Source organism: Cervus elaphus, chromosome 9 (genome assembly GCF_910594005.1).
Source record: "Cervus elaphus chromosome 9, mCerEla1.1, whole genome shotgun sequence".
Lineage (NCBI taxonomy): Eukaryota > Metazoa > Chordata > Mammalia > Artiodactyla > Cervidae > Cervus > Cervus elaphus.
In genome coordinates, this window is record NC_057823.1 from 9,718,041 (window position 1) to 9,736,928 (window position 18,888).

Below are 18,888 nucleotides of genomic sequence, written 5' to 3' on the forward strand. Positions count from 1 at the left end.
CCTCCAAGTTACGCGGTCTCTGCGCACCGCCATTGGCCAGGTCCGGCTAAACCACGCGCCCATTGGTCGTCACGCCTCCTCCTTCGTGGTCAAGTTACATTGAGAAAGCAAAACCCCGCCCGAGACCTGCAAGCTGTGAGCGGTGAAATCGGAAATGGGTGGAGGCCGGGTCCTCAAAGCCCTTTGGGATTTGTAGTCCGCAATGGCGGAGGTCCCACCGCTCTGTAACATTTGCTACGCTTTTTCGTATGGTGGTTCGTGGGGTTCTCACAGCAGCCCTGGAGGGATGGGCACCCGCCGTAACACTCCCATCCTCCTCCCCAGGGTTCCAACCTTTGGAAGTGAAAGTGAAGTCACTCAGTCGTGTCCGACTCTTTGCGACCCCAGGTTCCTCCGTCCATGGGATTTAACAGGCGAGAATACTGGGTTGCCATTTCCAACCTTTAGGTTTCAGCATATCTAAACTTCCCCCACACTAGCCGTTTGACTATCTTTCAACTGACGGAATAGACTATCTCTGAAACACTTCCCGTGGCTCCCCAGTAGCCCAAAGATCCAGTCCCGCCTCCTTGCCCGGAAATTTTGGGCCTCTTCGGCCTCCTTCGTCCACCTTTTATCCTGACTCGTCCAATCTCTCCTTTTGGACCACCTTCTCGAAGAAGCCTTGTCTTACTGCCTTCTTCCCAAGGCAAAGTCCAGTACCTCCTCTGGGCTCCTACAATCCTCACGCTCATCCTCTTAGCCCTGACTCCACTGTGCACTGGGTCCAAATTGCCTGGGTGTGAATTAAACCCCACAAAACCCCACCCCCAGTCTGACAGCCTGGAGACAAGGACTTTTTGAGGAAGTTCTCAATAAGTTACAGAATATTATTACTCCAACAACACGGAGAAGGAAATGACAACCCACTCCAGTATTCTTGCCTGGAAAATCCCGTGGACAGAGGAGCCTGGCAAGCTATAGTCCATGGGGTTGCAAAGAGTCAGACACGACTTATCGACTAAACCACCACCGACAACACAGCAAAGGAGAAATGAGCATCATTTTAAGGATGAATCTACTTTATTTTTGGCCGTGCCACGCAGCATACAGGATTGAACCTGCCCCCGTGCAGTTGGGAAAGTGGAGAATCTTAACCACTCGGACTGCCAGGGAAGTCCCTTTTTACAGGAACCAAAATAACCTCAGAGGGCTGAGGTCTTGCTCCAGGTCACAGCGCCCATCCCCAAGGGGCAGGTGGAGGGTTCAAACCCCTCCCACCACTCACAAGCCTTCCTAGAATTTGTGAGAATTATGACATTTTATAAGACAAGCGAAAATTTGAACATTTATTAGACTTTTAACAACATAAAGGAATTGTTGACTTTTTTTTTTTAAGCTGTGAAAAGTTTTGTTAATATGTATTAACGGAACCTTATTTTAGAGAGGTGCATTCTGAAATATTTAGATCTGCCTCACAGGAGAGGGCAGGACGAGTTGTGAATACAGCTGTGCACTGGGTTACAAAAGCGTTCACTGTACCATCTGTGGACTCTTGCTCCAAAGTCTTCCTAATTCAAGAGCGTAAAAAGGCACTCTGGCAACGTCTGACTTCCCATTCCCTCTTCCAGAAACCTAGAGGAGGATTCATGTCCGTCCCAGTAGTCCCTGCTCCCCAGTTCAGTTCATTCGCTCCCCAGCTCTCCACAAAAACAGCGTCAGGCTAAGCGAGGGAAATGCTTTAATGGGGGAGATCCAACTGCCACGTCGTGCTCCTCAATGGCTCAACGATTTTCGACCCTTGTGCATGCGGCGAAGAATGACCTGAACGCCGTTTGGCGTGCTCAAGCGCCGGATCCAACCATGCTTATTCTTGCGCTTGATGTTGCTTGGCTGATACTCGTTCCCACGCGTCCTGCCCCTGGTCTGCTGCATGGCGGGGAGTCTCCAGGTGTCGGGGAACCCCAGCCAGGCCCGGGGACCCTGGAGCCACCTGAGGGAGCAGAGAGACGGAGAGAAAGGTCAGAGGGGGCGCTGTGTGACTTCTGCGTGGAGCTCAACCATTCCAAGCTTCGGCTTCCAGATCAATGCCGGGAGGGAGCCTGGAAGGAAAAGGTACTCGAGGAGTTCGGAAGGCACTGGAAGGTCATGCGATTGGTAAATACCTGCAGGCAGCCCTCGACGCCGCTTTTACTCCCAGATTTAAGAAGCTGTCCCCATGAAGACTCACCTGCCACCCAGCAGCCCCGCTGACCTACTGACTGGGCCCAACAGGCAACCCACGGATCTGACCGAGAAAGCCATGTTCAGCCGCAGCACGCCGTCAGTTTCCAGCTATTCCGCAACCTATAGGCTCCGCAGCTGCGGAACGAGGGATTCTGGGAAATGTAGTTTCTTCTACAGCGGAGCCCACATTTCCTTGGGCATTGTAGTTCTACGTAGACGCACCGCACCTCTGGCGTGAGTGTCCGTACCAGCCCGAGAGTGTAGTTCTTCTTCTCGACCAGCAGGCGGCAGGCGAACGGCGCCTTCTCCTCATGCGCATGCCCACAAAGCACTATTTCCCTAGATCTGCTGGGAATTGTAGTTCCTTCTCTTGCAGCCCTGCAGAGGGTGCCCGGGGGCGACGGTGGCGCAGCTGGTGGCAGCCTCAGGAAACGGCTGGTTCAGTCTCCCACCCCCAGCGGGAGCAAGGCAGATGGCGCACAGCTGGCTGGCAGCTTTCCTTTAGCCTCAGCCAAGTCTCCACCCCTTGGCGGGGAGCCCAGGAGGTCTGAGTTGGAGTTGGCTGGATGTCCTTGGGGTGGTCATTCAGTCTCTCAATCTGCAGAACTCCAGGATTGCAGGCTTGCCGTTGGTGGTGCCCCCGTTCAGTCTCTATTTTTCTAATACTCGTACCTGAGCTCTTTCCCTTTTTACGTACCCTCTATGGCGCCCCATTGCCCCAGGGAAAATATTTGGCAGGCATTTGAAGCCTGCCTTCGACATACACACACACCTTCCCTCCTTTGCTTGGTGCTCTCCTGTTCATCTTTTAAAAATCCTCTTCAGATACTCTCCTTTCCCCGACTCTAGTCCCTCCCTCTGGTCCAACGCTCCGCCCCGCTCCGCAGCATCACCCACTTTGGGGAGGGGGCGGGGAATTTTTTTTCTGCATGGATAAAACTGTAGTCTCCCAGGAGCACCCTGAGTGGACAAGAGTGGGTGGCTGGACCTAATTCAGCTCTGGCAGCAAATTCCAGGGGATAGGAGTGGGCAAAGGATGGTTAACCCCTTGTCATCTGAAGCCCATCCTACCTGCACCATCATTTAGCAAACCGCTACAATACGACAGTAGTACAATAATAATGTCAAAAATGTATGGAGCACTTTCCTCGCTAAGTGTTTTACTGCCTAGCAAACTCATGCGGGAGAGGGAATTAATTTAATAAAGAAATAAATGGAGTCTCAGGGAAGGGACTTGCTCAAGGTCATATATCAGCAAACGGCAGAAGCTGGATTTGAACTGTGGGCTCTCTGGCTCCAGCTGGGACCAGAGTCACCAGTTACATTGACCAGTAGTTAAAATGGCCTATCTGTGAAACTAATTCCTAATAGCTCCAAGATACCTGTTTAATGGTTTAAAGAATAACTATTTGCAGGACTTGGAGTCACACAGCCGTAGTTCCATGTCCCATCTCTGCTCCCCCAGCTTACTTTGTGACCTTGTGCCTTTTATGAGCCTGTTTCTTCGCCTTTTGCAATTTCCTTTGCAAATTGCAAAGATCTGCGAGATTGTAGAAAGGAAAGGTAAGCTCAGAGAAAGGGGCATTGGAGCGACGTTTAGAGGAGACAGGCCAGTACAGAGGCTGAGGCTAGCCGAGGAAATCCTTTTCGCAGCGAGGAGGGCTCCGGTTGCTACCTCCCAGGGGCCCAGAAACCCCCAGGTTCCGACCCCTTCTCCGCCTTGGACCAGGCCCAATCTCTCCTTCCACCTCAGTAAACCCCTGAGGGGGGCGGGGCCGTTGCCCCAAGAGCCCGCCCTAATCCCGGAGTTTCCGAGTCTGATTGGCAGTCTATCTAGGCCAGGTCACTACGCAGCTGCGATTGGCCGAGACGCCAGTCAGTCGGCTCACGGTCCCGCCCGGGGAGACGCTTAAAGGGCCGGCTTGCTCGGAGGTAGCGGGATGTCCCCGCGCTGACCGCCCCGGGCCCGTACCCACCCGCTTAGAGGTGCCCGGCCAGACCCCGCGCCACCATGTAAACGGCGCCTGCAGGCGGACGCAGGCTTCTCTGCCCGGGACCCCTCTGCCCTGCCCCGGGTCCCAGGGCCCTCGATGAGGTGAGCAGAGAGAGGGCCGTGGGAAAGGGACATTGAGGCACCTGGATCTTTCACTTTGGAGGGGGTGTCCACAAAGCCCGCCCTCGGGCTCTTAGAAAGCCGCGGTGCCCCAGTGGCCTCGATCCCGCCACAGGGCTCACGGGCACCCAGGAGCTGAGGGCCTGGCTCTGTGGAGGGGGGCTGGCATGGCGCATTTGCGCCCCCCTCCGCAATCCCGGGTTGGAACCCGGCCGGAGGCGGGGGGCGCGGCCTGCTCCCCCTCCACCAGCAAGTATGGGCTACCGCAGGCTGGATTTTCGGCGTTCATTATCCCCGCGGAGCCCAGGATGGGGACGGGGAGGGGTTGGTCCCATCACCAGGGCCTAAACAATGGGGGTGCGCTGCACGGGTATCCCCCTCGAGTTATGTAACTGCCTGCAGTTGCCATGGCCACGGCGGGGGGGTGGAGGTGGCCCAGGGAGCGGGGATGGAGGCCTGGAGGCCCCCAGCCAGGGCTCTATCCTCATCTCCACCACTGGAGGCTGTGTATCAGATTCCCTAGAACCCAGGGTTCTGATCAGTGTGGACAGAGCTGCTTTTCTCAGAGTGTCTGGGCCTCAGCTTGTTGGTCTGTGAAACAGACCCATTTGCATCCATGATCTTGGGGAGCTGGGTAAGGCCTTCTGGAGCTCAGTCCTGAAACTCCTCTCCCAGGGCCTCAACTTTCAGAAACCACGTTTAGAGGCCTGGGATGGGGGCTCATTGTTGGGATGTGCATATTTTTAAGACATCTGTGGAGCCCTCAGTTTATGCTGGTTTAGTGAAAGTGAGTTAACAAAAGAGTGCATAAGTGAATGAATGGACAAATGAATGAATGAATTTAGGAAGGCATACGTTATAAACCTGAGCTGGAGGGTCCTCAGGGATGGGTCACATTTGCCACAATGTCCCCTCCTCCAGGAAGCCCCGCAACCCCCAATTCTACCACCTTCCCCATGGATGCCTCTTGGTGTCAGCCATAGCCACAGCCTTCTCTTTGAGGTAGACTAGGCTGGCTAACCACCACACAGGCTCTGACCAGACAAAACATCTCAGTCTGTGCCTGGTTCTGACCACCCCTAAACTGGGGCCTAGACAGGGCCTCCCAGTGCAGCTCACCCACCCCAGGTATAGAGAGTGGGTAGTGTGGGCATGAAGGGCTTCCTATGCAGACAGCCTCTGACCTGGCTGTCACCCCCACTCACAGGACACACCATGCTGACCGGCGTGACCGATGGGATCTTTTGCTGCCTGCTGGGCGCACCACCCAGTGCAGTAGGGCCACTGGAGAGCGTGGAGTCCAGCGATGGCTACACATTTGTGGAGGTCAAACCTGGCCGCGTGCTGCGGGTAAAGCATGCGGGGCCCGCTCCGGCCCCGACTCCACCTCCACCATTGTCGGACGCCGCCCAGGGGGACCAGTCCGGCTTGGTCCGTTGCCAGCGCAGAATCACCGTGTACCGCAATGGGCGGTTACTGGTGGAGAACCTGGGCCGGGCACCACGAGCTGACCTCCTGCACGGGCAGAATGGCTCCGGGGAGCCACCAGCCGCCCTTGAGGTCGAGCTGGCGGACCCAGCGGGCAGCGATGGCCGCTCGGTCCCAGGCAGTGCTGGGAGCGGCAGTGGTGGGCGGCGGCGGCGAGCCCGCCGCCCCAAGCGGACCATCCACATTGACTGTGAGAAGCGCATCACCAGCTGCAAGGGCGCCCAGGCTGACGTGGTGCTCTTTTTCATTCACGGGGTCGGCGGCTCCCTAGCCATCTGGAAGGAGCAGCTGGACTTCTTCGTGCGCCTGGGTTACGAGGTGGTGGCGCCCGACCTGGCCGGCCACGGGGCCAGTTCAGCGCCCCAAGTGGCCGCCGCCTACACCTTCTATGCGCTGGCGGAGGACATGCGTGCCATCTTCAAGCGCTATGCCAAGAAGCGCAACGTGCTCATTGGGCATTCCTATGGGTGAGCCAATGCTTTGGTGGGGATGAGGGTGAGGGGCGGGGACTGGCAGGAACCACACCCACTCACAAAATATTGATTTCCCTTCTTGAAAAATCCCACTAACATCTACAACAAACATGGACTCCTGCCACCAATACTGTTGTTTTCACATTGTTTTGAAGCAGTGTCTCAATCCCTGAACTATTGACATTTTGGGTCAGGTAATTCTTTCCTGTGAGTGGCTTTCTTGGGCACTGTAGGATGTTTAGGAGCATCCCTGACCTCTGCCCATTAGACGCCACTAGCACGATGGTCTAGTGATGATTGTGACAATCAAAAATGCCTGTAGATAGTGCCTAGGTCCTCTGGTGGGCAGAATCACCCCTAGCTGAAAACTACTGTCTTCTATTAAATTCAAGAATTGGTTGCTCTGGAGACCCCAAGGGCTCTAAGCAAAGACTACCTGGTATTTCATAATTTTTGTTTAAAAGGGTACAGTTTACTTTAATTCACTCTCCCTTAAGGGCTTCCCAGGTGGCACTAGTGGCAAAGAAGCTGGCTGCCAATGCAGGAGATGTAAGAGACTCAGGTTCAATCCCTGGCTTGGGAAGATCCCCTGGATGAGGGCATGGCAACCCACTCCAGTATTCTTGCCTAGAGAATCCTCCCAGACTGAGGAGCCTGGAGGGCTACAGTCTATAGGGATGCAAAGAATCAGACATGACTGAAGTGACTTAATATGCATGTACTCTCTCTTAAAGGGGTGATAGATAATACCACCTTGGCATTTAGATGAGAGCCCACACCATGGAAGGCTCTGGGTCTTGGTGCCTGATCACTGCCAAGTGGTACCATTCTGTCCTTTACCCAGGATGAAGGGCAGGGTCTGATCAGGCAGCCAGGTTGAGACCCATTGTTTTCACAGTTGTAGCGCATGCAATTAGACAAGAAAAAGAAATGTTACATAAAAGAAAGGAAGGCCAGACTAGGAAGTAGCATAGCTCCTATTTGTTTATATAAAAACATACCCCAAAGTGAATGCTTACAATAATGATTCCTCCATTAAATGAGCACCCATGTGTGGAAACTCCTGTGACCCCATAACAATCCTATGAGGTCAGCATGGTTTCTGTGTCACAAATGTGGAGATGATATCTCAGCGGGGTTAAGGAGTTTGCCCAAGGACACACAGTGAATCACTGGCACAGTCAAGTCCATTTGACTCCTGCTTGTGTCCTGTTCCTCTTTTTAGCAGGCGTTGGCAAACTTTTCCTCAAAGGGCCAAAGAGTAAATACTTTAGGTTTGCAGGCCTTATGGTTGGTCTCTGTTGAAACTTCACAAGCCTACCACTATAGAAGGAAAGCAGACATAATTGTAAACAAATTTATAATTGTTTCAGCGTGGCTTTATTCCAATAAATCTTTATTTATAAGCTATTTTACACACTTACAGAATTTTAAAGTGAAGTTTAACAACAGAAACAAGCAGCTAGCCCTCAGGCTATCATTTGCCTAAACCCTGCTTTCGGGGTAATGAGGAGAGGTACCCTGCACCCTTGCATAAAACAGGCAGATGTGACAAACCCAGAGGCCAGTAAGAGAAGATCCTTAAAGGGAAGGTGAAGTGAAAATGAAAGTCGTTCAGTCGTGTCCAACTCTTAGTGACCCCATGGACTATACAGTCCATGGAATTCTCCAGGCCAGAATACTGGAGTGGGTAGCCTTTCCCTTCTCCAGGGGATCTTCCCAACTCAGGGATCGAACCCAGGTCTCCCTCATTGCAGGCAGATTCTTCACCAGCTGAGCCAGCAGGGAAGCCCAAGAGTACTGGAGTGGGTAGCCTATCCCTTCTCCAGCAGATCTTTCTGACCCGGCAATTAAACTGGGGTCTCCTGCATTGCAGGCAGATTTAAACGGAAGGGATACACTGGAAACAGTGACATTCTCTGAGAAGCCAAAGGTTTTGTTTAATCAAGTAGCTTTCCCAACACTTGATAATAAGTAATTCTTACCTCTTTGGGGGTTATGATGACTTTGAAGATCTGATAAAATTTCTGTATTTGGATCCTTTCTCCAAAAGAAAAAAAAAAGTCCACCTTCAACACACACACACACATACACACACAGAGTCTCACAATTTCGGGGTGTTTGGGTTGCCTCTCCCATCCCTCACCCGCTTTTGGTGCTCATGGACCCCATGGGAAGAATCTTGGCCTTCAAGGACCTGCCTCTGGGTGAGGGGAGGGCATTCATCCTCTCACTGCTTGCATCCTGCTGACCACTGCCTTTCCACCCTCCCCACCATCGGCCCCCGGGGCAGAGTCTCCTTCTGCACGTTCCTGGCACACGAGTACCCAGACCTGGTGCACAAGGTGATCATGATCAACGGCGGCGGGCCCACGGCCCTGGAGCCCAGCTTCTGCTCCATCTTCAACATGCCCACGTGCGTCCTGCACTGTTTGTCTCCCTGTCTGGCGTGGAGTTTCCTCAAGTGAGTGGCCCGGCCCTGCCCCAGCATCTCCCCAAGGTGGATGGGAGGGGAGGCTGTATGGCTGGGGCTGGCATGGGGAGCACCGCTGGTGGCTGAGATGGCCTGAGGGCTCCAGTGGTGCTCCCCACCCTGCCCCCCACCCCCAGGGCCGGCTTCGCCCGCCAAGGGGCCAAAGAAAAGCAGCTGCTGAAGGAGGGCAATGCATTCAATGTGTCTTCCTTTGTGCTTCGGGCCATGATGAGCGGCCAGTACTGGCCCGAGGGCGACGAGGTCTACCACGCTGAGCTCACCGTGCCGGTTTTGCTCGTTCACGGCATGCACGACAAGTTTGTGCCAGTGGAGGAAGACCAGCGCATGGCTGAGGTATGGCACTCTAGTCACCACACCCCTCAAATCCCCCCTGCACAGCCCCGGGGGACTCTGTGCTCCAGCCCCAGGGACGTCAGAGCTTAGATTGAGGGTCAAAGGTGGAATCCAGAAAGTGGGGCTGCCTGGGACGGGGGGGTCGGATTATGTGCTGTCCCCTCTGCCCGCTAAAAGGCACTCTTCACCAGACTTCCCTGGCGGTCCAGTGGTTAGCACTTCACACTTCCACTGCATGGGGCACGGGTTCGATCCTTCATTGGGGAACTAGAATCCCACGTCCCATGTGGTGTGCCCCCCCCAAAAAAAAAGGCACTCTTCACAGTTGGGATTTGTGATGGGCAACATAATCCTGCAAGAGGGCAAATGGGGGTCTTTAGATCAGATTCCCCCGTCTTGGGATCCTTAGTGCTTAGAAGAGCTCTGCACCATCAGTTCTTAACCAGGGATGATTCCGCCCCACAGGGGACACTTGAAACTGTCTGCAGACATGTCATGACTGTGGGTAAGGGAGGTGCTTCTGGAACCTGGTGGGTGGAGGCCAGGGGTGCTGTTCAGTTACCTACAGTGAGCAAGACTGGCCCACAGCAGAAAATGACCCAGTGCCAAGTGTCTATCCTGTGGGGACTGAGAAACCCGGCCTTAGCGTGAGAGGCTCTGTCCATCTGTCACTCTCAGTGAGTTCTCACTGAGGTGACTCTGCTCCCTAGAGATATCTGGACATGTCTGATTTTATTTTAATTTTATTATTATTTTAAATTTTAGTTCTGACCGTGCCGTGCAACTTGTGGGATATTAGTTCCCCAACCAGGGATTGAACCTGAGCCCCCAGTAGTGAGAATGCAGAGCCCTGACCACTGGACCACCAGGGAATTCCCTGGAGAGATTTTTGTCACACTGTGGTGGGGGAGTGGGATGCTACAACTGGCATCTAGTGCATTGAAGCCAGGGATGCTGTTCAACGTCCTATAGCCCCCATCCCAGAGAATGATCCCGCCCCAAATGCCATGAGTGCCCAAGTTGAAAAATCCTGCCCTGGACATATTGTAGGCACTTAAGAAAGGCAGAATGAAAAAAAGGGAAAAAAAAGGCAGAATGAATGAATACCGAATTAGGCCCAGCAGGGTGACAGGCCAAGCTTCATAGGCGGTGCTAGTGGTAAAGAATTTGCCTGTCATGAGACTTAAGAGACACCAGTTGGATCCCTGGGTCAGGAAGATCCCTTGGAGGAGGGTATGGCAACCTGTTCCAGTATTCTTGCCTGGAGAATTGCATGAACAGAGGAGCCTGGTGGGCTATAGCCCATAGAGTAGCAAAGAGTCGGATACAACTGAAGCGACTTAACACGCGTGGAGGGTGACAGGCCATCCTCTAGCTCCCCCTTGAACGGAAATGAAGGAATATAGAATTGCAAGAAGGACTTCCTGATGCTGCAGGGCATACATAGATAGGGGTTGAGTGGCCCTGAGCTCCCGGGTCCTGGCTCTGGCCGCTCTGAGCCCACCTCCTCTGCAGATCCTGCTCCTGGCCTTCCTGAAGCTCATCGATGAAGGCAGTCACATGGTGATGCTGGAGTGTCCGGAGACCGTCAACACGCTGCTCCACGAATTCCTGCTCTGGGAGCCCGAGCCTTCGCCCAAGGCCCTGCCCGAGCCCCTGCCTGCGCCCCCAGAGGAAAAGAAGTAGCCACTGAGCTGGACGGGTATCGCTTAGTGAGCCGAAGAGCGGGAGGAAGAGTCCCGAACCGGCTAGGGGTCTGCAGTGCGGACCAGGTGGGCGGGCCATTCGCTCCGGTGGGCGGGGTCAGGTCAGGGAGACGCCCCCTGGCCGGCTGGGCGGAAGACGCGGCATTCGTGGGAGCCAAGTGGACACACCGCTCTCTCTAGTCCTGTGGGGCCCATCACTGTTTCAGGGCCGTGGCAGCGACCCCCGCGGAGGGTGACCTTGTACAGAAGCCCCATCCCCCACAATGCCAGGGCCGAGGCAGGCCGCCACCCCGCTGTCTTCCGTGTCCGCGTGCTTGATTCTAGGACCCACGAGCCCCGCGGGGACTCTCGGGACCCCCGCCACCATGCCCGAGACCCCTGACCCCCCATTCCTTGGCGCTGGGAGCTATTGTTGCCCAAGTGGGGAGGGCTTGGGAGGGGGCTGGAGCCACCGAACCTGCACATCTCTTATTGTAACTCAATAAAAAGAAGTGACAATCTGAGCCTCCAGACTTGTGCTGGGTGACCACAGCATAGGGCCACCCTGAGCCTCAGTCTCCCCAAATGTAGACTGAATTGACTCAGGTACCTCCCCTTCAGGGCTGACCCACAAAGACTTGAGGGTGAAGGTGGTCCAGGCTTGCTTTCCGAGTTCACCTCCCTTCTCAAAACAGGGCCTGCTTGGGCAGCATTCCTGGAGCAGAAGACAGTAAGGGGTGAGCTCCTGGTCCCTGGAGAGGAGGAGGAGAACCAACTGAGGTTGATGCTAAAGTTGAGATGAGGCTCAGTGGCCACTGCATCTGATTAGTGTAGCCATAATGGAGTGTCAGCTATATGCAAAGCCCTGTACTGAGTGCCAGATACCCATGGGTTCATTGAATCCTCTTCACCCCACACCACACAGCAAGTCAGTACCTCTTTACTGTCCCATTTCATCTTATAACTTGGTTTGGGGTTGCTTTTGTCACAAAGACGATTTTTATTTTGAATCTACTTTTTGAATCCAGATTTCTCTGGGTTTCCCTGCTCCATGGCCATCTATATTTTATTCTTTTTTTTTTAAATATTGATTTATTTATTTGGCTGCACTGGGTCTTAGTTGAGGCGTTTGGGATCTAGTTCCTTGACCAGGGATGGAACCCAGGCCCCCTGCATTGGGAGGGTGGAGTCTTAGCCACTGGACCACCACTGAAGTCCCCATATTTTATTCTAATAATGTATGTATATCTAGGCTTACCTGTCATTTGTGTGGGTGGTGGGAGGAGAGATTTGTCACCTCAGTTGCTGCACCTTTGATCCTTTCCCCATTGGTTTGCAAGCCCACCTTTAGTTTAAACTGGGGTCTTTACAGGGGCACTGCTGGCAGTGGGTAAATTCTGGAGACATGTTTGATGACCACAACTTGGGGGGAGATGTTCCTGGCATCTTGTGTGTTAATCCCAGAAACGCTACCTGACAGCCTACAGAACACAGGATAGCCCCCAGTGCAAAGAGCAACTTGGCCTCAAAATCAGTAGGGCTGAGGTCAGGATACACTGTGTTAGACAAATTCCATCTCTTCTGGAACTTTTTTTGGGGGGAGGGTGGGGAGTGATGTCTTTGGATTCTTTATGTGTATTCTTGGGATATGACATGCTGTTTTAATTATTACACATGAGGAAAGGGGCACTCAGAGAGAGATGTCATCAGCTCCGTTGAAAAAGTAGAGCCTAGGCTCATGCCAGAGGCAGGGACTCTTAATTATTACAACAGCCAGAATAGCCATGGGCTCAGCAGTGGAGGCCAGAAGGCAGACGGATGCTTACCCCGCCTCCCCCCCACCCCGCAGGGCCTGGTTGGCAGAGCCACAATGACAGGCAGGTTATGAACCCAATGAGGCAGCAGATCACTTCCGGAAAATTTAAAAGATCGGCCAACACCTCCCTAGGATAGTAGCTTGGCATTTACTGAAGCTCTTTGTGTAAAGTCAAGGTTAATCTCATTTTATAATGGAAGACACAGATTCAGAGAAGCAACACCAGGAGGTTGCAGTCACACAGCGATCCCAAGGAGGGCTGGTGTCTCACACCCACGCTGCGATGACTTCTCCAGCTCTCAGTTCAGTTCAGTTCAGTTCAGTCACTCAGTTGTGTCCCGACTCTTTGTGACCCCATGGACTGCAGCACTCCAGGCTTCCCTGTCCATCACCAACTCCCAGAGCTTGCTCAAACTCACGTCCGTAGAGTCGGTGATGCCATCCAACCATCTCATCCTCTGTCATTCCCTTCTCCTGCCTTCAATCATTCCCAACATCAGTGTCTTTTCCTTTGAGTCAGTTCTTCACATCAGGTGGCCAAAGTATTGGAGTTTCAGCTTCAGCATCAGTCCTTCTAATGAATATCCAGCTCTACCCACCCCTCAACACACAACACACCCCTCAGGAACATCCTGCATGCCCCCCACCCCGTTCCACCAGAAACTTTCCACCTGGGCTGCAAGGCCATCTCTGGGTCAGTAGGGCTCAGAGCCAAACACTTTACCCCATGACGGTTTTTTTTGTTTTTTTTTTTTCCCCCATGACAGTTTAATCTGATTCCCTCTATGTCCCCCTGAGGTAGAATTTTGCACTTTCCTCATTGTGTACAACTTAGGAAATTGAGGCTCAGACAGAGAAATTACTGGTCCAAGGTCCCACAGCCGGGAAGCAGAGAAACTTGACTCTTGAGCTGGGCAGATTCCCTGCATGTAGCTCAGGAACCCCCAGCACAACCTACACTGGGGGTCCTCTGTATCAGGGAGATAAAAATGGTCACTTGTTTGCTCAGATAGGACCAAACTGCCAAAGCACTGACATTGTCAAAGCACCATGTTCCAAAGAAACTTCTGGTTGACTTGTTCTCCTCCCATGACAGGGAGCTCACTACCTATCCAGCAGTTCCACCTGTAATAAAGTCCTCCCTTACCCCAAGGAGGAGATCTGTCTTGCTGCTCCCTTACCAGCCTTCTGGAGCTGGAGATGGGAGGGCAGTGGGGGGCAGGGGGGGTGCGGCACTGCTCTCAATGCAGGGGCAGCTGAAACGTTCAAACACCCTGATCTCTACTTAGGTTAAATGGCCAATTCCCTAGTGCCCAGGCACAAGCCTAGATGTCCTGGGGCCGTAGCTCTCGCTCACCCTCAGCCAGGAAGACAAGGAGAGCACGGTGCAGCAGATGTACCCCCAAGCGGCGGCGCCGGGTGGGGGGCCAGTCAGCCACCACTCCATAGCAATGTCCTTGCTTCTGGTTAGTCAGCATCTGGATTCCTGGGGAGATTAGGAATAAGGTCATGAGGGCAGCCTCTGGGAGCTGCTGGCAGAAGTTTGTGCCAGGGAACCCACTGGGTATTGCTCTCAAGCAGGGATAAACCAATGGAGTAAAATATGTGTACATGCAGGTACATAGTTGGTGCTCAGTAATTGCTCATTGGCTGAATGGACAGCTGTGATGGGGAAGGGGTGAGGGAATCAGTAGATCAAGTGCCCTTCATGTGACCCCACTCCTACCCCACAAGCCAGACACCTACCTAGAGCATCCACAAGACATGCTTCTCGAGTGTAAGCCTCTGCAGGGACCACATGCTGGAAGCAATGCAGGGAAACAACGCCACGACCAGTGGCCCAAATGTCCAGGATCTGGCGTACCTTGGGACAGGCCTGGGGGGAGCCAGGGCAGGGTCAGAGTTTGCCCCACAATTCCTTCTACCTGCCCCAGCCGGGCCACCCCTGCCACAAACCTGCTACTTCTCCTCATACCTGTTTTCCTGGCCGTCTTCGGTGGTTAAGGGCCTCCCAGAGATGAGTGTCCGGCCGGGCCCGTGTTCCCTTGCCCACGTAGAAGATGGCCTGGACAAAAGTCCGAAGGCATTCAGCTAGGCTCAGTGAGAAGGCTCGGGCTGGCAGGTCCTGAGTCTTCCTAGATGAAGTAGATGGCTCAGAGAGGGAAACGTGACAAGAGCTGCCCCAGAGATAGTCCTTAAGTCACAGAGCAAACTGAACCCATGTCCAGTGACCCGTTTCATAAAAGGCAGGGTGGGTAGCTGATCCCCAAGGACACTCAGCAGCTTGAAGTGGATCCAATTGCCTTTTATTGATAAAGAAGCTGATGACCAGAGAGGGCCAGTTCCCTTCCTAAAGACACACAGCAGGACTTCCCTGGTAATACAGCGGATAAGAATCTACCTGCCGGTGCAGAGGACATGAACACAGGTTTGATTCCTGATCTGAGAAGATTCCACATGCCGCGAAGCAACTGATCCTGGGGACCACAGCTACTGAAGCCTACAAGCTCTAGGGCCTGTGAGCCACAGTTACTGAGTTTGTGTGCCACAACTACTGACGCCGCATGCCCTAGAGCCCGCACACCCCCAACTATTGAGCCTGCATGCTTCAACTACTGAAGCCCTTGCACCTAGAGCCTGTGTAGCCCTGGCTCGCCACAACTAGAGAAAGCTGCCTGCAGCAAAGAAGACCCAGTGTAGCCAAAAATAAATTTAAAAAAAAAAAACAAAAAAAGACACAGAGCAGGTAAGAACCAATCTCAGAATTTTCCAGCTCCCATTTCTGAGTCATTCCTGCTCCAAGTACCTGGGGTCCAGCAGCAGATATGTGAAGCTGGACTTCACGACCCCCTCCCGCCACCGTCTGGTGGGGTCTGGCCGCTCGAACTGCTGGACAAGTGCATCTTCATCGGCTTGGGCATCTGGGATACGGCCTGTCCGCAGGGCTTCGGCCAGCTCTGGGCTGTGCCCTGAAAAATCTGGGCCTGGGAAGGGAAACTGGGTCAAGAAAGACAAAGGAAAGGGTGGTTCCCAGAGACCAAGGGAGAAGTAGGTTGCACTCTGAGCCAAGGGATCTTGGAAGATTCCCGGAGACTCCTTGAACTCTGGATACTCACCAGGAGCAGCCTGGGCTTCTTTCAGCCGTCGGAGGTAGTGTGGCCGGGTGAAGGACGTGATGGGACCTGGGCTCTTGCCAAGCGCCCGGAGCCCTTGCAGCAGCTCCAGGTCAGATATGGTAGGGTCTGGTGGACACTGGTCACAGGGGCTGGGGTCCCTGCCCCCTGTGGCGCTTGCCTCATCCTCTGTCAGCCAGAGGGCAGCCAAATCACTGTCGGGGGATAGCTGGTCCTCTCTTGGGATGTGGGTGTCAGAAGGTCCAGGCAGCAGTTCCCAAGGGGGAGTATGGGTTGAGCTTCTGTCTGGGAAGAACTGAGGGGAGGGGGGATCATCCGGCAAGGTCAGAGTCAGGGCCTGCAGATGGGCATTTAGTTCTGCCTCCCTGTCCTCCATGAGGGGTTGATGTGCCAGCTGTAGGGTGCCCAGAGATCTTGGCACCCTCTGGGAGAGTCGGACACCAGCCCAGGGGGAGGTGTGGCCAGCTAGATCCTCAGCTCCCGAGGCCTCAACAGCAGTGACAAAGGAGGTCACCGAGCTGCAGTCCCAGCGCCCCAGTGGGGACTCCAATCCACCATCTGTGTCAGCAGTCTCCGGGTGGGCAAGCAGGCTGGGGGGTCCAGGGCCAGCCTCCAGGCTCACGTCCTTGCCGTTACCTGTGCCCAGTGTTGTAGAGTTCAGCATCACATTAGGAGGACCGGAGAGGCTGGTATCCAGCCCCTTTTCACAAGGGCCTCGGCCTGGAGCAGGGGGTAAGAGGGAGAGTCAGTAAGGAGGGGAAGAGAAAGTGAGAGAGAAAGAGCAACATCAGATCAGACAGAAACAGGCAGCTGCAATCACAAAGAGGAAGGAGCGAGGCAGAGGCAGAGAGACTGATCAGAGACCCTGGTGGTGAAGCCCTGGGCATTAGACACAGAGATCTGCAAAGTTATATCAGAGGTTAAACACTCCCAGCCGCCCAGATACCACCCACCTCCAGGCTCTGGCTCAGGTTCTGGCTTCCGGGAGCCTTTCCAGGTCCGGGTTGGGGCCCTGGTCCGAGTCTCCAGCTCCCGAAGCACACGGGCACAGTTCTGGTGCCCTTGCTGTTCCGCCAAGTCCAGAGGCAGGAGTCCGTCCTGCAAGGGTGCGGTCACTAGCGGGCGCCCTCTTCCCTCCGTCTCTTCCTCCTTTCCTTCCTCTTTCCCTCCCCTCCGGGTTTGCCTTGCTACAGACTGCGATGGGGCCCCCCACCTGGTCGCGGAGCGCGGGGTCCGCTCCCTGGCTCAGCAGCAGCTCCAGGCCCCGGCGACAGCCCCAGGCAGCGGCCACATGCAGGGGTGTCAGTGCCTCGGCCGATCTAGGGCATGAGCGGAGGAGGGGGTCAGTGAAGCAACTCCATCTCCGGGTCCGGAAGCCCTGGCTATCAGCCCTCCATCTCCGCCCTCCATCCTGAGATGCCACCCTTCGAACCTGCGCCCTCGGGCTGGGACCCAAACCTCTGCTCTCTGACTCTAGAGCTTCTACCGCCGGATCTGAAACTTTGATTCCCATTCTGACCCCGGCGCAATCTCATATCCTATCCTGGGTCTGGTACCCTGCCTCTGCCTTGGACCCTCAAGATCCCTCCCCGGACTCCCTAAGGTCCGCCCTCGGGGATTGAGTCCGCATCCTTGGACGCCGTCTTCAGGACTCCCAGGTCTGGTCCTCGTACTCGGGAGACAGCTCTCGTTCATGGAAGACCTGCCCCGAGCCCACACCCGGCCTCACCGAGCGTTGGGGTCCCCGCCTCGGCGCAGCAGGGCCTCGAGGCAACACAGACTCCGCAGGTGCTGGGCTCTGGCCGCCAGGTGCATGGCCGCCGCGCCATCCTCGAGTACCAGATTGGGGTCGGCACCACGGCGCAGCAAGTCCTCCACAGTCCTAGGGATAGAGGGTCAGAGTGGACCGTGGCACTCGCCCCCTACCCCCAGCCCTGGCCTCCCCGCCCCCCCTGGCCCTGCCCTCACCGCAACTCCTCCTCCTGCAGCGCCGTCCGCAGCCGCCGCGCCAAACCGACAGCCGGGCCCATGCCCCGGCTGTCTCCTTGGGGCAGCCACCTGGTCGCGCAGCCTGCCGGTTTCCAACTTCCCGCGGCTCCCTTGTGCGCACGCGCCGCTCCGCCCCTCGGCTGTCTTCTCCGCGCCCTGGTGCAGTGCAGCGACCCCAGCCAGGCTGAGCGGCGCCGCATCGTCGCCCACATCGAGGGTCGGAGCTTTAGTGCTGGCCCGAGCCCGCGACACCAAGTAGTGCCCAGGGCCAAGTGATGTTTGCTCAGGGCCAAATGATGTCTGGGGCCTCTGATAAGGGCCCGGAAGGGTGGAGGTCGCCATGTGTGCCCGTATCTCTCACAACGGTGTAAACAAGAACACACCCTGTTAGAGGGGATGGAGCTTCGATCCCCGGGACCCGGTGGTGCCACAGGGCACCGAGTCTTCCCGAACCCTCTGCCGAGGTGCACGCAGCCCTCACAGTTTGTAAGGTTTCAGTTAATAGCTACCGCCTGCGGAGGCTCTGCGCCGCCCGTTTTCAGTCCTGCCGAGTCTGAAGTCCGTTACTTTGGAGCCCTGGGCCTCTTAGGGTGTTAGTTTCCCCATATGCAGAATGGGAGAATAATCCCTTCCAGGCTGGTGTTAAGTTGAAAGAGGGACCTGGCACACGGGTGCCCAGTAAAGGCTCCTGGGAAAGTAAAGCTGTTTCTTGATAAAGCTATTTTCGTTTTATATGCAACTGAGAAAATCTAGCTGGTAAGGTGTGTTGTTTTTTTTTTTTTTCCCCACAACTGCTCATTATCCAGGAAGATCAAGTTGAGTGATGGACCTGTTCTATCTGTTTCCCTTCCTCTGGAGAGCACCCACACTATTTCCTGATGGAACTATAAACCTCTCTTCCCAGAGAGGCTTGAGAGAGGCCTGACCAATGAGGGCGTTCCACAGTTCTGGCCCATGACTGACCCAAGCAAGACCTGTCACAAGGGGTGCTGCGAGAGCCCTCACTTCACCTGGGTTGGGATTTGCAGAGTGGTCAGCCATATTACCCCTTTCCACAGGTTGGGAGGAAAGCAGGGCATAATGAAAACCAACCATGCAGTGTGTTTCAGCTCTTCCCAAAGCAATGTCAGAGCACCTGGATACAGCCAAGCCTAAAGC

The 18,888-nt window shown here is 54.8% G+C and overlaps 3 protein-coding genes across 4 annotated transcripts; 1 reads left to right on the plus strand and 2 right to left on the minus strand.

The window, feature by feature from the left end:
- Positions 1-1,314: 1,314 nt before the first annotated feature.
- On the minus strand, positions 1,315-2,549 carry MRPL34 (mitochondrial ribosomal protein L34). The gene is made up of 2 exons (XM_043911049.1): positions 2,210-2,549; positions 1,315-1,972 (listed from the first exon to the last, which is right to left on the minus strand). Exons 1-2 carry the CDS (start codon positions 2,281-2,283, stop codon positions 1,756-1,758), a joined length of 291 nt encoding a protein of 96 aa, XP_043766984.1. The 5' UTR covers positions 2,284-2,549; the 3' UTR covers positions 1,315-1,755.
- A 1,532-nt stretch (positions 2,550-4,081) lies between these two features.
- On the plus strand, positions 4,082-11,315 carry ABHD8 (abhydrolase domain containing 8). The gene is made up of 5 exons (XM_043911050.1): positions 4,082-4,300; positions 5,526-6,273; positions 8,573-8,743; positions 8,890-9,106; positions 10,622-11,315. Exons 2-5 carry the CDS (start codon positions 5,534-5,536, stop codon positions 10,790-10,792), a joined length of 1,299 nt encoding a protein of 432 aa, XP_043766985.1. The 5' UTR covers positions 4,082-4,300; positions 5,526-5,533; the 3' UTR covers positions 10,793-11,315.
- A 2,023-nt stretch (positions 11,316-13,338) lies between these two features.
- On the minus strand, positions 13,339-18,023 carry ANKLE1 (ankyrin repeat and LEM domain containing 1). 2 transcript variants are annotated; one of them, XM_043911052.1, is made up of 9 exons: positions 17,710-18,021; positions 17,471-17,623; positions 16,955-17,060; positions 16,695-16,839; positions 15,724-16,461; positions 15,414-15,591; positions 14,583-14,742; positions 14,354-14,483; positions 13,339-14,093 (listed from the first exon to the last, which is right to left on the minus strand). In XM_043911052.1, the coding sequence occupies exons 1-9, from the start codon at positions 17,940-17,942 to the stop codon at positions 13,933-13,935; spliced, it is 2,004 nt and encodes a 667-aa protein (XP_043766987.1). In that variant the 5' UTR covers positions 17,943-18,021; the 3' UTR covers positions 13,339-13,932. The 2 variants fall into 2 exon arrangements, with proteins under 2 accessions (XP_043766987.1, XP_043766988.1); XM_043911053.1 differs by having other exon boundaries at positions 13,960-14,093; positions 14,583-14,672; positions 17,710-18,023.
- Between the last annotated feature and the right edge of the window lie 865 nt (positions 18,024-18,888).

Excerpts from the sequence above, each read along its gene's own strand:
- MRPL34 (XM_043911049.1), bottom strand. The coding sequence starts at position 2,283 with ATGGCTTTCTCGGTCAGATCCGTGGGTTGCCTGTTGGGCCCAGTCAGT. Across the intron at positions 1,973-2,209 it reads GCGGGGCTGCTGGGTGGCAG|GTGGCTCCAGGGTCCCCGGG; the intron begins GTGAGTCTTCAT and ends CTGCTCCCTCAG.
- ABHD8 (XM_043911050.1), top strand. The coding sequence starts at position 5,534 with ATGCTGACCGGCGTGACCGATGGGATCTTTTGCTGCCTGCTGGGCGCA. Across the intron at positions 8,744-8,889 it reads CTGGCGTGGAGTTTCCTCAA|GGCCGGCTTCGCCCGCCAAG; the intron begins GTGAGTGGCCCG and ends CCCCACCCCCAG. Across the intron at positions 9,107-10,621 it reads AAGACCAGCGCATGGCTGAG|ATCCTGCTCCTGGCCTTCCT; the intron begins GTATGGCACTCT and ends CCTCCTCTGCAG.
- ANKLE1 (XM_043911052.1), bottom strand. The coding sequence starts at position 17,942 with ATGTGGGCGACGATGCGGCGCCGCTCAGCCTGGCTGGGGTCGCTGCAC. Across the intron at positions 17,061-17,470 it reads GGCGGGGACCCCAACGCTCG|ATCGGCCGAGGCACTGACAC; the intron begins GTGAGGCCGGGT and ends CTCATGCCCTAG. Across the intron at positions 14,094-14,353 it reads ATGTCTTGTGGATGCTCTAG|GAATCCAGATGCTGACTAAC; the intron begins GTAGGTGTCTGG and ends TAATCTCCCCAG.